Source organism: Oryzias latipes, chromosome 3 (assembly GCF_053564925.1).
Source record: "Oryzias latipes strain Hd-rR chromosome 3, Olatipes_Hd-rR_3.1".
Classification (NCBI taxonomy): Eukaryota; Metazoa; Chordata; class Actinopteri; order Beloniformes; family Adrianichthyidae; genus Oryzias; species Oryzias latipes.
The window spans coordinates 20810404-20825304 of NC_136239.1; the positions used below are offsets into that span (position 1 = coordinate 20810404).

Here is a 14901-nt window from a genome sequence, read left to right on the forward strand (position 1 = left end):
GGAAGGAAAGAAAGGTGCAGATAGGACCTTTCAGTCATATACATGGCTAAACAGAAATGTTTTAAGTCTAGATTTGAACATGAACACAGAAGAGGCCTGTCTTACGCCTTCAGGGAGGCTGTTCCAGATTTTAGCTGCAGAATATTGAAACGCTGATTCCCCTTGTTTAGTTCTGACTCTGGGAATCAACAGGAGGCCGGTCCCTGAGGTCCTCAGAGTACGAGATGGTTCATATGGCACTAACATGTCAGAGATGTACTTTGGTGCGTGGCCATGGAGAGACTTGTACACAAGCAGAGCTGCTTTGAAGTCTATTCTTTGAGGTACAGGGAGCCAGTGCAAAGACCTGAGCACAGGACTAATGTGATCATACTTCCTGGTTTTGGTCAGGACTCGAGCAGCAGCATTCTGGATGTACTGAAGCTGTTTTACAGCTCGTTTGGAGAGGCCGGTGAGCAGGCCGTTACAGTAGTCTAACCTACTGGAGACAAATGCATGGATAAGTATCTCCAGGTCTCGCTTTGAGATTATGTTTTTGATTTTGGCAATGTTTTTCAGGTGGTAAAATGCCGCTGATGTTACTGACTTGATATGGCTGTTAAAGTTCAGGTCAGAGTCCATGATTACCCCTAGATTTCTGACTTGATTTGAGGGTTTAAGAGACAGAGAATGAAGGTAGCTGCTGACAATTTCTCTTTGTTTCTGTGGGCCAAAAACAATAACTTCGGTCTTGTCTGAGTTTAGCTGGAGAAAGTTGTTCTGCATCCACGCGCTGATCTGTTGGAGGCAGTGGTTGAGAGAATCCACCGGCCCATATTCACCTGTTGTCAGTGACACATAGATCTGAGTATCATCTGCATAGTTGTGATAAGATATGTTATTACTGCGTATTAACTGCCCTAGTGGCAGCATGTAGAGGTTGAACAGAAGGGGTCCCAGGATCGATCCCTGGGGCACACCACAATTCAAGCCCATGTAGTCTGAGACACAACTCCCAATTTCAACAAAATATTTCCTGTCTTCTAGATAAGACTTGAGCCAACTTAGGGCAGATCCAGAGATGCCAACCCAGTCTTGGAGTCTCTGCAAAAGGATCCCATGATCAACGGTATCAAAGGCAGCGCTCAGGTCTAGCAGGATTAAGAGAGAGACTTTGCCATCATCAGTGTTCAGGCGGATGTCGTTGGTTACCTTGATAAGAGCAGTTTCTGTGCTATGATGGGGTCTAAAACCTGACTGGAAAACATCAAACGAATTGTTTAATAAGAGAAAGTCAGTGAGCTGTTGGTAGACAACTTTTTCAAGGACTTTTCCTAAAAATGGCAGATTAGAGATAGGTCTGTAATTATTCAGTACAGTGGGATCAAGACCGTTTTTCTTCAGGAGAGGTTTAATGACTGCAGTTTTTAATGCCTCTGGAAATATTCCAGATTGAAGAGACATGTTAACTATTTGAGTAATTGATGGCAACACACTATTCAAGACAGACTTTAGAAATCTAGTGGGTAACACATCAAGGCAGCATGTAGACGAGCTCAGACGGGTGATGGTCTCTTGGACAGTTTGGTCAGTGACAGGTATAAAGTGAGTCAGCTTAGAGTGAGTAGGTGGCCGTTCGATAGTTATATGTGTTGTGGAGTTGATGGCTTTTTTAATGCCCTGAACCTTGTCATTGAAAAATACAGCAAACTCATTACATTAAGGTGTACAAACCAATTCTATTGGTAGCTGGGTTGGAGGGTTAGTTAATCTGTTAACTGTTGTGAACAGGATACGAGAGTTGCTGCTGCAACTTCCAATTATTTCAGAGAAGTACCTTTCCCTTGTTCTGCATAAGATCTGGTTATAAGCGTACAACTCCGCCTTATATATTCCATAATGAACCTGGAGTTTTGACTTGCGCCACTTTCGCTCGGCTCTGCGGCACTGTTGTTTCTGTGCCCTGACTAGATCATCATTCCTCCAGGGAGCTTTCTGTCTATGTTTTCTCAATTGAACTTTCATAGGGGCAATGGCATCCAGAACATTCAAGATGCTAGAAGTAACAGAATTCAGCATTTCATCAACATTGGCACCAGAGACGTTTTCAGGGTTTATCATTTCTACAAACTGTGCCCTAGTGCTCTCATTTATTTGTCTCCTTTGGACAACTGCAGGGCCAGGCGGTGGTTTGGGAGCAGACAGGTCAAAGAATACACAGAAATGATCAGAGAGGGCGACATCAACCACACTGACATTGTAAATAGTAACCCCCCTTGTGATGAGCAGGTCCAGAGTGTGCCCTCTGCTGTGGGTGGGGCAACTCACATGCTGAATTAGACTAAAGGTTTCAAGGACAGCATTGAGCTCTTTTGCATTTCTGTCATTGACATTATCAACATGAACATTAAAATCACCTGTAATGACTAGACCATCAAAGTCTGTGCACACAACTGAGAGCATTTCAGTGAAATCATCAATAAAACTTTGGCTGTGCTGAGGAGGTTTGTACACAACTATGCAGAGTAAGGGAGGAGTTTGTTTTGACTCAATCTTAAAGGACACATACTCAAATGATGAAAACACACCAAATGATAGTCTGCGGGTTGCAATATTATCTCTAAACAGTGCCGAAACGCCTCCACCCTTATAATATAAATCACCAATGAAAATCTTTCAGTCATGACAGAAGTAGATACAAACTTTATGCTTGAGTGACCTTTAAATATGTATTTACACCATATTAACAGTGAACAGTTTGGTAAAACAAATCAAAGACTCAAGCCCTGAGAACAACATTTAGCTCCAGAATGTCACGTCCTTCAAGATGGTGGGCGTCTAGGTCCAGGTCAAACTACAGTCGTCTGAGCAGGCGGGCAACATCTGTAAATAATGTTGTTTTTTTAAAACATAGAAGAATGAACATCATGCCTGGCAGAGCTTTCATCAATTTGGGTGAATTTTTTGACTTCTTAGCAGTCTGCCTTCATCTTAACCCTTGTGCTATCCTACGACCCCACCCTTACCATGACGTGTTCTTCCTACCATGACAAAGGTGGATAAAGGTGAAGAGGATTTCATGTAATCCATGGACACCAGTGAGGATCAAAAATCATTAAAAAAGGTTTAGCGCACTGTCTAACTCCCAATGTTAAAGTGCCTAGGATAGCACAAGGGTCAAAGACTTCACCAAGTCCTTTGCCTGATCTGTTTGTGGCTCTCAAAAGTTCTGCAGGTGGAGTCCACAGGAGAAACTAAAATTGGATTGATGTAGAACTAAAGGCTATGAGAACACAATTCTTAATACGGAAAGCATTTACGTAATTACTTTTTAAATTTTTAACTTTTTAAACATGTTTTTTACCTTTTTATAATGTAAGATGCTAGCAGTTCAACGTGATTTGGCCATTTCTCAAATTTAAAACATTTTTTAATAACACAACAAAAGAAAAGGTAATATTACATTTTTTTGAAGCAATAGATATTTTTGTAGGTATTTATTGGTTTCTCTAGAGGCCTGCTTGTTGCAACATTACTTGGATGAAACTGCAGCTTCGTATTAGTGGTGGAAAGAACAATCAGGTTAAAGTAGGAACAATTTAGGAATATGGTTCAGGAATTTCATTTTACATGCAAACAGGGTAAGGGAATTTTGGTGGATTTTAGGAAAAATTAAAAGCTCAAGTCAAACAAACCCGATGACAAACTGAGAGCAATCATTTATACATGTCCGTTTGTATTCATGAGGAATCAAATAAAGCCCAAAATCTTTCAAATCTGAAAAAAAAACTAAGTATTAAAATAGAATTGTTTATTCATGAACTTAACATACAACTTTCACAAGACTTTTTACACTAGACACACCAGATAATCATGAGGAGGAAACGTACATTTGTTTAAAGTCCATTGACATTCAGTGGTCCTCATTCCATAGAAACACAAATTAGTTGTCATTCAGTCATTATTTTTCATAAACTGTAACATAAACAAGCTTTAAATGTTAAAACCAGACACTGACATAATGTCCCATATGTCACTACAAGAATTATCCTCTCCTTGTCTACCCTAGTCATGAGGTAAAAGACTTGAGACCATTTAAAGTCAATAGAAGCCATTGGATTGTCACTTGAAAAGAGAAGAGGTAATGGCAAACACTTGATTATCCACTAGTGAGGAGAAAGATCTAAAGTCAAGTGAATGCTAGTACTTGCTCACATAATAAAGAGGCTTTAGCCAATGCTGATAGAGGCTGGTTGTTGTTTCCTTAGGATGATCCAGAAGATGGTGAGTGCATGTTGGCTAGACGGTATATGGTCTAGTAGAGAACGCTCTGACATGAGCAGCCTTCAGTACCGGTAGCACCTAACAGTCTGGTGTTTGTGCAATTAGTTGGATGAAGATGGAACTTCCGCTTGTTGTGCATACACAGTCTGGCTTTGCGCAGGAGTTTTACACTTGAAAGCCACTGCGCTGGATGTGATGAAGCTGCAGGCGAAGAGACTGAATGCTGCTGATGATTCTCCTCTGGTGGCCAATCAGACAGATCCCGATGCGTTTGACATCACTAAAGAGGATGAGAAGTCTCATTAGGTTTTTAACAACAGAAGGGTAAAAAAATGCCTCACAAAAAAGCATTTAGAAAAGTGATTTTTTATGTACGTTACAAGAACATAATAAATGAACAAGCTCCAAAAAAATGTTTTGTTTTTTTTTTTACAATCTTATTTTTTTCTTTTTCCATGAAGCTGCCTTTTTAAGACTCCCTTCATTCATACTTTAGCTGTAGATTGTAAAATTTGACGTTTCTCACTCTATACTCATGGTTGAAATGGAATCCAGTGTTGTGTATCCAGCTGCTAGGAAGTTGTTTTTATACTGGCTCATTTTGATGGAGTCAAGCCAGTCGCCTATAGAGATGAAGAGAGGGTAGTCTGGCATGTCATCTGGGGAGTCGGGGAAACTGTGAAGAAAGAAAAGTTAATTGGACACAGAAAGATGAGTTAGTTATGTTTGAGCTGGGAAGTAAATATTAAGTAAAAATAAGAGGTGTTTAGAGCTGAAATTCTAACACCGATTTCCTATATAATGTCTGAAACGACTTTGTACTTTTTGGTGATGTAATTTTCTGATCAGTTGAATTATTAATTTTTGCAGTTGCAAATCTACTTTACTGTATAATTGAGCACTCACCTAAGAGCATCATTGACCAGCGTCAGCAGACCACTGGGGTTAATTATGAGTTTGTCAATGAAAGAAAGCACATCGCTGAAGTGTGGCCGCTGGCTGTACTCCTTCTGCCAGCAGTGCAGCATCAGCTGGTGCAAAGTTACAGGGCAGCCGATTGGTGCAGGTAGGCGGTAGCCCTCTTCAATTGATAAAATGACCTGAGATAAATATCAACAATGGCAGTTACTGAGACTTTTTTACCCTCCCTTTTTTCTCTCATCGCCCTTCAGTTGTCATCAAAGATTTTAACCAATGAGACGCTTACATCTTGATTGGACATTTCCCAGTAGGGCCTCTCGCCATATGACATCACTTCCCACATAACAATGCCATAGCTCCACACATCACTGGCTGAGGAAAATTTGCCATAAGCAATCGCCTCTGGTGCTGTCCAGCGGATTGGTATCTTTCCTCCCTGAAACAAAAAAGTGAAGAATATTGCTGTATTCACATATAGAATGGTTTTGTGTTTTTCCAGAACAATTTCTCACTTACTGTGGATGTGTAAGTCACTTCAGAATCGTCCTCCAGGATGCGGGACATGCTGAAATCAGACACTTTACAAACTAATTTCTCGTCCACGAGGATGTTCCGGGCTGCTAAGTCTCTGTGGACGTAGCCCATGTCTGAAAGGTACGTCATGCCAACCACAATGCCACGTAGCATGCCAACCAGCTGGAGCACTGTAAACTGACCATCACGTGTCTGCCACAGTTGTAAGAAACAGAGAAATAAAACAGTGCAAAAAAGGTTTTGAAAGAAGAAACAGTAAGCATATGTGGTTTCTCACCCGAAGGAAGGCGTCAAGTGCTCCATTTTCCATGTACTCCACCACAATCATGACTGGCCTGCCTGAGAATAAAGCATCCAGGTAACACATAGTATAAACGGCAGAAAAAAACATCCAGAATCTGAGGTGCAAGATCATGCCAAAAAATATGCCAAATCTAAAAAAAAAAAAGTTTCGCCAAACATAACTTATTTCTTCTTTTGCATTTCTTACAATAACCAACATCATTTTTTCACTGTCTGACACACCGAAAAAAAGGGAAAACTTACTCTTGGTCACTACTCCCTCCAGCCGGATGATGTTGGAGTTGTCAAATTGTCCTATTATTGAGGCTTCGCGCAAAAATTCACGTCGCTGATGTTCCATATAGCCCCCCTTTAGAGTCTTTATTGCCACGGCAACATCTTTCCTCCCTGGTATGCGCAAACGGCCACTACATACTTCTCCAAATTCACCTGCAGGAAAGCATTATATTTCTTAGCTAAAGCAAACCAAGGGTTTTTTCTTTTCCTTGAAAAAAAACCCTTTAAATAAACCTTAAATAAACTTTAAATTGCTCAGGTTATAAAGATATAAACAGGTTTTAGAATGAACTCATTTGGATAACTTTCTGGATTTTCTCCACCTAAAATAAGTAATAGCATCATAACTCCACAAGAGGGCACATGTGTGACAGGAAACGAACAAACGGCCATCCCTCTTGAATGCACTCAGATATACAGTCTACTGAACTTAATGAGCCATCACACATAGTTCATAGCAGGAAGCACTGGTTTTGCTTCTTTAAGATGCAGTCAATTTCTTAAAATACGCTGCTAAAAGTGGCAATAAAAATGTAAAATTAAAACTTTATGGAGTTCATTTTCTTTAATAGTTTTCTCTACATTTATTGAGATCATGTTTCTTCTGCGAGTGTACGAATCATTTTAGCACAGACATATCTAGTGCTGAACTACAAAATAATGGCCAGAGTAGAAGAAGCATTAAAAAAGTAGGAAAAATTCAGAGTAAACTTTGTTTGATGCTGGCTTAATAAACAAAGTAGAAATGAAATTTGATTAACTAAAGTTTTGACTGATGCGTCAATTAAAAAGGAGAAAAATGAACACCTTCTTGAATTGTCAAGTACCATATCACAGGGAATGTCTCAATGCCAAAAGACATTAAGTAAATATTTATAAAAAAGATTTCATTTCATTTCATGCTAGCACTACTGATACGGGCTGATAAACCTATAGGCAACAATCTTTCTGAATTTATAAATTAGTACTTTTAATGACTCACCAGAACCAATGACCCTGTCGATACAAATGTAAGACGGGTCGATTTCTTTGGCAAATTCCTCCACAGCCTGAGTGGGATCTTCATACGTGTCTGGATCCACATACGTCTTTATCCCAGAAAATGGAACTAGCAGACAAGGAGCATATTATCAACATGCTGTGAATGTAAACATAAAATGGTTAGCATGATTCTGTAGTGCAGTGCAGTTATGGACAAACAGGAAAATTATAACTATTTATGAAGAATTGGTGCAGTAGTGCTAACTAAAACTGGTTACTTTGATAATAAGGGGACTTCTAAGTTTATGTGTAGCAGAAAATGAGCCCAAAACTTAAGTTACCTTTGAGATGGTTAAAAGGGGACAAGACGGTGCAATACTTAATACATGAAATTTCTCTTAACTGTAACTGCTGAACGCACTCTGACTCTGTGCTTTACTGTGTGGTTTAGAAACTGTTAACTTAAAGCCTCACCTGGCTGAACACACCTTTAAAACAGCATATTTTAATTAGAAAAACAGTTTTGTCAAACCCATTGTAACTGAATCCAGTAACATCCCAAAGTTTATTGTTAAAACTTTAAAGGATAAGGAGATAATAGATATTCTATTTATATTTTGTGTAGTCTCAGCAGGAATTTTTTTCAGGTTATGTTGCACATATAGAGCACAAACCTAAGTAGTTATTAGTAGTTTGATGTCAGAATCAGAAGAATTAGATATCCTTTATTGCCATTTTTACACAAGAAGCTTGTGACAACGAAAATCCTGGTGCTCTCCAGCAGTTTGTGCAATATAGATAAAGTAATATATATATTTATATATATATATATATATATATATATATATATATATATATATATATATATATATATATGGAACAAAGAAAAGAACAATAGAAAAGAACAATAGAAGAATTTGTGGAACTATGGATATATACATACTTGCATGTATTGCACATAATCGTTATTGCACTATTGCAACATGTGATTGTTGTTATGGTGCCTTGTTTTATCTGCGACAGTTTTTGATAAATATACATTTTTTGTTCTCTGATTTTTACGTGACCTATTTTAATTGACTTAACAAGCCATCACGATTGTGTAGAAAACATCTTACTATTTGATCCATTTGGTATTTTGGTTCCAAGCCATACGTTTCATTGACACAGTTATAAGGCCATGTTTTGTTATTTCATATGAGGGGTTGAGGTTCATGCTGGTAAGTTAGGTGGGTGGGGCTATGGTATTTTGCCAAGCTGGTATTATAATGAATATGTGTGTATGTTAGGTGGGTGGGACTGAGGCGGGGTGACTATAAGACAAATATGTGTACATTACTCTTTTTAGAATGTCTTTTGTGTTTTTGAATTATTTGTCTTTTTTGTTCTTATGCACGGTACTTTGAGCAACCTTAGGGAATGAAAAGCATTTTATAAATAAAGGTTGATTTGATTTTGGTTTACTGTCTATATAACCAAACCCAGAATTTCCAATTTGGTGCCTTTTGTTCTGAAAAAGACAGAAGTAATTGATTCAACGGACCTGGGCCGGGCAGTTTATTTTTTCAAGAGATGTAGCAAACTAAAATTGCAGAAAATAAAATCTGAAAGAGAAAATGTCTCAAAGCATCATAAACATGCAATAGGAAGTCAGCATCCTTCTGTCTGGATGGGACTGGGTTTGTTGCTGCAGTGAGTCATCTTTAGGGTGATGACTGGCATAAATGGTAACTTGAAGCAGCCCTTTTTACACTTGCAGCAGCTGAGCTGGGGACTGGGTGTACTTAAGCTGTGTCAGCTACACTGCAGAGGGCTAAAAGTTTTGTTTGAGATAGATTCATTTGGAGTCTTCCTTCCACCTCCGCTGTCTCCAGGGCCTCTGAGCTCAGCCTTTTCTGCTGCTTCCTGACCGCTGCTGGCATCCTGTATTGATGCGTTCCCCAGAACACAACAGCATAAAGTGTACGCAGAAAAAAAATAACTAGTGATGAATGGAACTGCAGTTAATCCAGCAACTTTTGTAATTAAACCTCAGGTTTTAAACTTTCCCTGCATTAAACATTTATTTGTTAAACTTAAAAAGGAAAGTTGCAGCAAGAGCAATAAAAGGGTGAAGGACAAGCCTGTGGCTGTACACAAAACTAAGTTTGATACTTTGGAAAAAAATCTCTTTTAGTGGCAAAATGGGGCTGAGAGCTTGTCTGGTGTTTACTTTGTTTTTTAATGTCAATCTGAGATAAGAAAAGAACACAAACATACAGGAAATTGTTTAATTCAGTACCATGTCCACTGTGAAAGCGAGTTCTCTTGTCTTCTGACTTCATCCTGGCCTTGATGTATCTCTGACACCTGAACAAGTCAAGGCAGCTTATCAAAACACAAAATACCAAAATAATTGCATTCCTATAAACCATAATCATCATTTGTTTTATTAGAAGCCTTATTTTATTGTAAAAAGAGAAACCAAGATAACAGAGTCAATGAAATAAAACTATGTGCATTGTTTTCTTATACATACGATCTAGTAATTTTATTTATAATTTAAATGTTTTGCTACAATTGTTGTGTTAGTTGTGTTGATCTTTTGTAATGTGAACCATAGTGGAGCCACACTTTTTTATGTTACTTTAAATTGTGTGATCAAAGATGATCACTTCCGCCTGGTTATAAATCTTGACAAAGTAGCACAAGTTTTTGGCCATTTTTTATTGTTTATTAAAATATGACACTAATGGTAAAATGCTGTGAACCAGAGGCAGACTGAAACAGGCAGTCTGGACCAACCGCTGCAGGTTAATGAAATGGAGCAAACTGCTGGTACGTGCATAACATGGAGAGTAATTAGGCAGAAAATTGGTTCAGCCATTTGGAAAATAAGAGTGTGTGATTTGAGCTGCAAAAAAAAAGTCCATTAAGAGACTTCTTGTTGTAACTCCTGAGATTATAGATAAATGTGTGTCTCTGAGTGTGTGTCTATGTAACGTTTCTAAACAGAGGATGTCTGACCGTCCAGTGATGAGGAGGAAGAGGGTGAGGATCACCAGAAGGGAGAAGCCGCCTACAGATGCCGTGACAACCACCAGGACCTGACCTTGATCAGCAACTTCTGGATCTGAAAAACATCAGATGAAGAAATGAAAGAAAGATGAATGAAAGGAGGACAAATTAGAGCTGTGACTACAAGCAGTTTCCCCTTGAAAATTCAAATCAACTGTGACTAAAATAATAATGAAGTTTTCTTGGCACAATGCTAAACTAATTGCTTTTTACTTTATTCAGAACTTTGTTTGCTACAAAAAATACATACATTACATCTGAACAGTTTTATTGTTAATGCTTTGATTTATTATATTTCATTTATATATTTAATTTTATTGAAAGCAAAAGGTCCAACTTTTTTGCCAGGGTTAAAGTCTGTTTCCAAGCGATCAAACAGATAATCAAATAATTGAATTATGCAAAGATCAGAATAAGTTTGTTGCAAAACTCTGTGAGCATAAAAAATCGTATTCATAAAGACCTTAAAAACTGGAGTGTTTATCAATTTTAATTTTTCTAAAACCCATTCAATTCTTAAAAAGGAAGGAAGAAAAGTATAAATATTTTTTTCCTTATAAGCAAAATTAGAAACTATTGTTTATACAACATTTCCAATTCTGTATGATGTTAGTTGATTTGATTGGTTTTATTTTATTTTACTGGCTTATTTTAAGCATTAATCAAAAGCAATACAAGAAATCACAGAAAATGAAACTCAGTAAAGCTTTGATTAGAAAAAATAAAGAAAAATTAACAAAATGTAGGAAAATGATTTCATCCTCTAGTCTAAACAGTGTAAGTACTTATAATCCTATCTAGAGACTTTTGCAGTAATGCAATCTAAAAGTCGCACAAAAATTCTGAAAACGTTAATTTTTTAAGTAACCAGTGAACATGAGGAAGAATGTCTTTTTAAAGAAATCCGAACAGTTTTAACTGTTTTATGTTACATTTTGACATTTATTGACAAATTAACTGAAAACACCCTGTACTAACTAGTTATTAAAACGTATTAGTACATTGAAATAACATATTATCTATGCAAAAACTAAAGTTTTTTTTTAGCAGTTTGGAATTTGCAACAGGGAATTCCCACACTCTCCCAAAACTAAATAAGTGTGTTGAACAACATGAGGGAATGTGTCCATTAAAGATAATCAAAACTACATGCCAGATGGAAAGTATCATGAATTTAAACTACGCTGCAGTGTTGCAGAAACATTGTGTCTAATTAGAAAAAACACAATAATGTTTGCTCTCTTTAATGTGTGCCAAAAGTCTGGCTTGCTGCCGGTCCCAGCAGCGCTGAAACCCTCCCTGACAGCCTGTTTGGCGGAGTTTACCAACGCTGTTTAGTCCAAGAGACATCACGCCGCACCTGACTTTCATCCAACCTGAAATAGCTATTTATCATGACTTGAAAAAATGTGTTCTTAACTATTAGTTGATGGGATATTCACATGCTTTATGAGTGTATTAAGTATGTTCCTGAACCAAGGAGATAAACCTTCTTGCTTTATCTTCAATTAAAATGAGAAAAAGAGAGTAAGAGTATGAGGTGGGTGTGTAATGTTAAATGGACTAAATGCTTATATGTTTTTTTTCAAGTCTAATCAAGTCTATCAAGCACTTCTGTAATGAGCTTCAGATTCTTTATCTACAGCAGGGGCCTGCAAGCTTCAATGCTAAAAGAGCCATTGAGTCCAGTTTCTAACTGATCAAAACCTAAAGCTGCAAATGGGCATTTCAGCGTTTAGACAAATACTCTTATTTTATGTTTTGGAGGACTTTCATTTAAAGAAAAGTAGTGTTTTAATATTTACAATAATCTAATTATAATTATTATGTTAGATTTTTTTAAATATAGATCAAATTTTAACAACTTTTACTTTTACAAGTTCCTTTCAAAATAAAATACACCTTGTGTCAAATAAGATCCTCCTGCTGCAGCAGATTGAGTTAAATTAAAATGCAAGAAAGCAAATGACAAAAAGCAATTTCTATCATTATGACTTTGGGGCCCCATCATCCTTTTTTGTCTTTCCTTTTAAAAATTACACAGCTTTGGTGTGGAATCCAGTTTTTAAAAATCTATACATGGAAATGCAATTCTGTACCTCTATACTTTGTCTCTGAACAGCAACTAAACACGATTGTGCAGCAGAAGATATGAATATCTGCTTTAAACCTATTCTAATAACAAAAGATTAAAGCTTTTATTTACTATTATTTTGCTCAGTTTTTATCAATTAAAACAAATGAAACCGAACTACAAACCCATAATTGCTTAAAGTTTTTATCATTTTTATTCTAAGCTAAAGAGCCTCAATGGAGGGATAACTGTGCCTCACGTGGGTCCAGATCCTCAGGTTGTAGAATCCTGTTTAACACCTTTCTTTAGTTTCCTGCTTTGTTTCAATTGGATCCATTTGGGATTAAACGACTTGTCAGATATTCCAGAACAAAACTGTAGGACTGAATTCAGCTGCTAGACCTCAACCAACAAGAACACATGCATCAGTGCATGCATACCTTCAGCTGCAGTTGTAAACTCAAAGCTGGACCCATAAGCCGTGTAGCCTGCAGCTGTGCGGGCTCGCACATGGAAGACATAAACAGTAGATGGTCTGAGGCCTGTCACCACCACACTGGGGGTTTTGGTTCGTGTGGAAGAGTAGCTCAGTTGCTCTTGCTCCTGGGTAGGCATGAAGGATGAAAACAATCCACAATGTCTTTGTTCATAAGCCATCAAACCTAATACTGAACAAATTATACAGTAGTTGGCAACACATCCAAACAAACAACAGGTCAGCCAATACATCTGTTCAACATCTGACAAAAATCCTCAGCAAACTGAGATAGCTTCATTCATTTAGGCATGCTGCCATGATCAGGATGACCTGCTGGAGCTTCAAATAAACACCAAAACAGGAACAACAGATGATTCATGTGCAGACTTTAATGCTGGTGTGGTTGATATTAGCAGACAATGTGGGTTAAATATGTCAGAAATTTTTACTGGATTTTAAGAAAACAGCAAAAATAAAAGATGAAAAATTTCTATTCTATTTTTTTTAAGTTTACTTATTGATCTGTTGATTATTATATTATTATAATTCTACACTTGGAAATATTTGCTAACTATATAAGGCGTTTGGCAGAAACAATATTACAGATAACATTTTAAAACAATACATTTCTCAGTGACAATTGATTTATGTTATTCATTCATAAATTTGAATTCTCAAGTAGGTCTTAACCATTTCTTACTCCCAACATGCACTTGGTGACAGGAGAAACTTGTACCAAGTGTGTCTGATTATCTATACTATTCGTGAACGGTAACTTTCTCTTTTTATTCTTACCACACACCCTCTGAATTCATGTGTTACCTTTTCATAGTATTTGACTTCATAATCCAATATCGCGGAAGGAGGCTGCTCCACTTCTGACCAGGAGAGGGCGATGCTATCTAGAGAGGCCCAGTCTTTCCTGACAGCACCCACAAGAACTGGGCCTGAAAGTGCAATCCAAAGAGGGGCAGATAGTTTAGACAGCTCTAATTATAAATCTGAGAGGACTAACTTGTTAGTTCTAGTTTTGAGAATAACTTCATAGAAATGTCTGAAGGAGAAAAAAAAAGGAAAGTTTGCTGCAGGCTTAAAAATCTTGCCGCCTACTCAGAAAAACAGAGTGTGGAAACAGGGATTAAGTGACACCAGGCATGTCTCGCTCTAGGCATTGGAGAAAAATCTGAAGGAAATGCACAGTTAGAGACGGGTACCTCAAAACAGAATACAGAAGTTTGATTAGTAATCATAAGAGCCATGCAGCCACAGACCAAAGGATTTAAGGCTTTAAAGCGCAAACAAGAGCAGCAGGCATGTGGACAGGGGCTGAAATAATCAGCTTCTGTTTGGCATCTGTCACATAACTGAATGCAGGCGATTGGTTTACTCCAGGCTCCATCTGACATTGCAAAAAAGCCAAGAACAGATTCAAATATTTACCATTAATTATGTATAAAGCTGCAGCTTAAACAGAGTAACAGAGCAACTTAAAAGTTCCAAACCTTGCTCGTACGGAATGTAGTTTTGGAAGTTGTTCACCGGAATACAAATTCAGAACCAGGGAGTTGTCAAAAACTGCTCTCACATATGAGAAAAACATAATCGGCTCTGCTCAGTACTCTATGGAATAGATGGTACATTAAAGGTTATCTAAAACTGCATTCAGCTGAAAACACAAGGGTGAAAGGAAAATCATAGCTTGTCACAAGAGACAGAAATCCTTCAGAGTTCGACAGATCAAAGACTCCTTTTATGGAAATATATCAAAAAAGCTGAGAAATCTGTACACATCTAAGTTTGCATTCATCATAAGTCCATGCAAGCTTACTATAATAGTTTTTTTTTTTATTTCAGACTGACTATTGATGATATAGATAAATGTAAAGCATAATTTTATTTTTTCCGTCTTTGTAATGGCAGCATAAAATGCCACAGCCACTTTAATATGACTGTAACCCTTCAGTCACTGTTCACTATAATTTCACATTCATTTTATTCAGACATTTGTTGCCTT

General features: G+C 37.4%; 1 protein-coding gene across 1 annotated transcript in view; it reads right to left on the bottom strand.

Annotated features, from left to right (window-relative positions):
* Positions 1-3775: 3775 nt before the first annotated feature.
* The window catches only part of LOC101171316 (ephrin type-A receptor 6), a 55300-nt gene continuing 44174 nt past the window's right edge, over positions 3776-14901 (bottom strand). The window contains exons 9-20 of the mRNA XM_020713193.3: positions 13710-13834; positions 12850-13012; positions 10285-10390; positions 9560-9627; positions 7280-7405; positions 6265-6450; positions 5996-6057; positions 5701-5910; positions 5471-5620; positions 5170-5363; positions 4790-4939; positions 3776-4543 (exon numbers count right to left, since the gene is read on the bottom strand). Coding sequence (XP_020568852.1) covers positions 4429-4543; positions 4790-4939; positions 5170-5363; positions 5471-5620; positions 5701-5910; positions 5996-6057; positions 6265-6450; positions 7280-7405; positions 9560-9627; positions 10285-10390; positions 12850-13012; positions 13710-13834 — 1655 coding nt within the window. The 3' untranslated portion in view covers positions 3776-4428. The remainder of the gene's footprint in view (positions 4544-4789; positions 4940-5169; positions 5364-5470; positions 5621-5700; positions 5911-5995; positions 6058-6264; positions 6451-7279; positions 7406-9559; positions 9628-10284; positions 10391-12849; positions 13013-13709; positions 13835-14901) is intronic.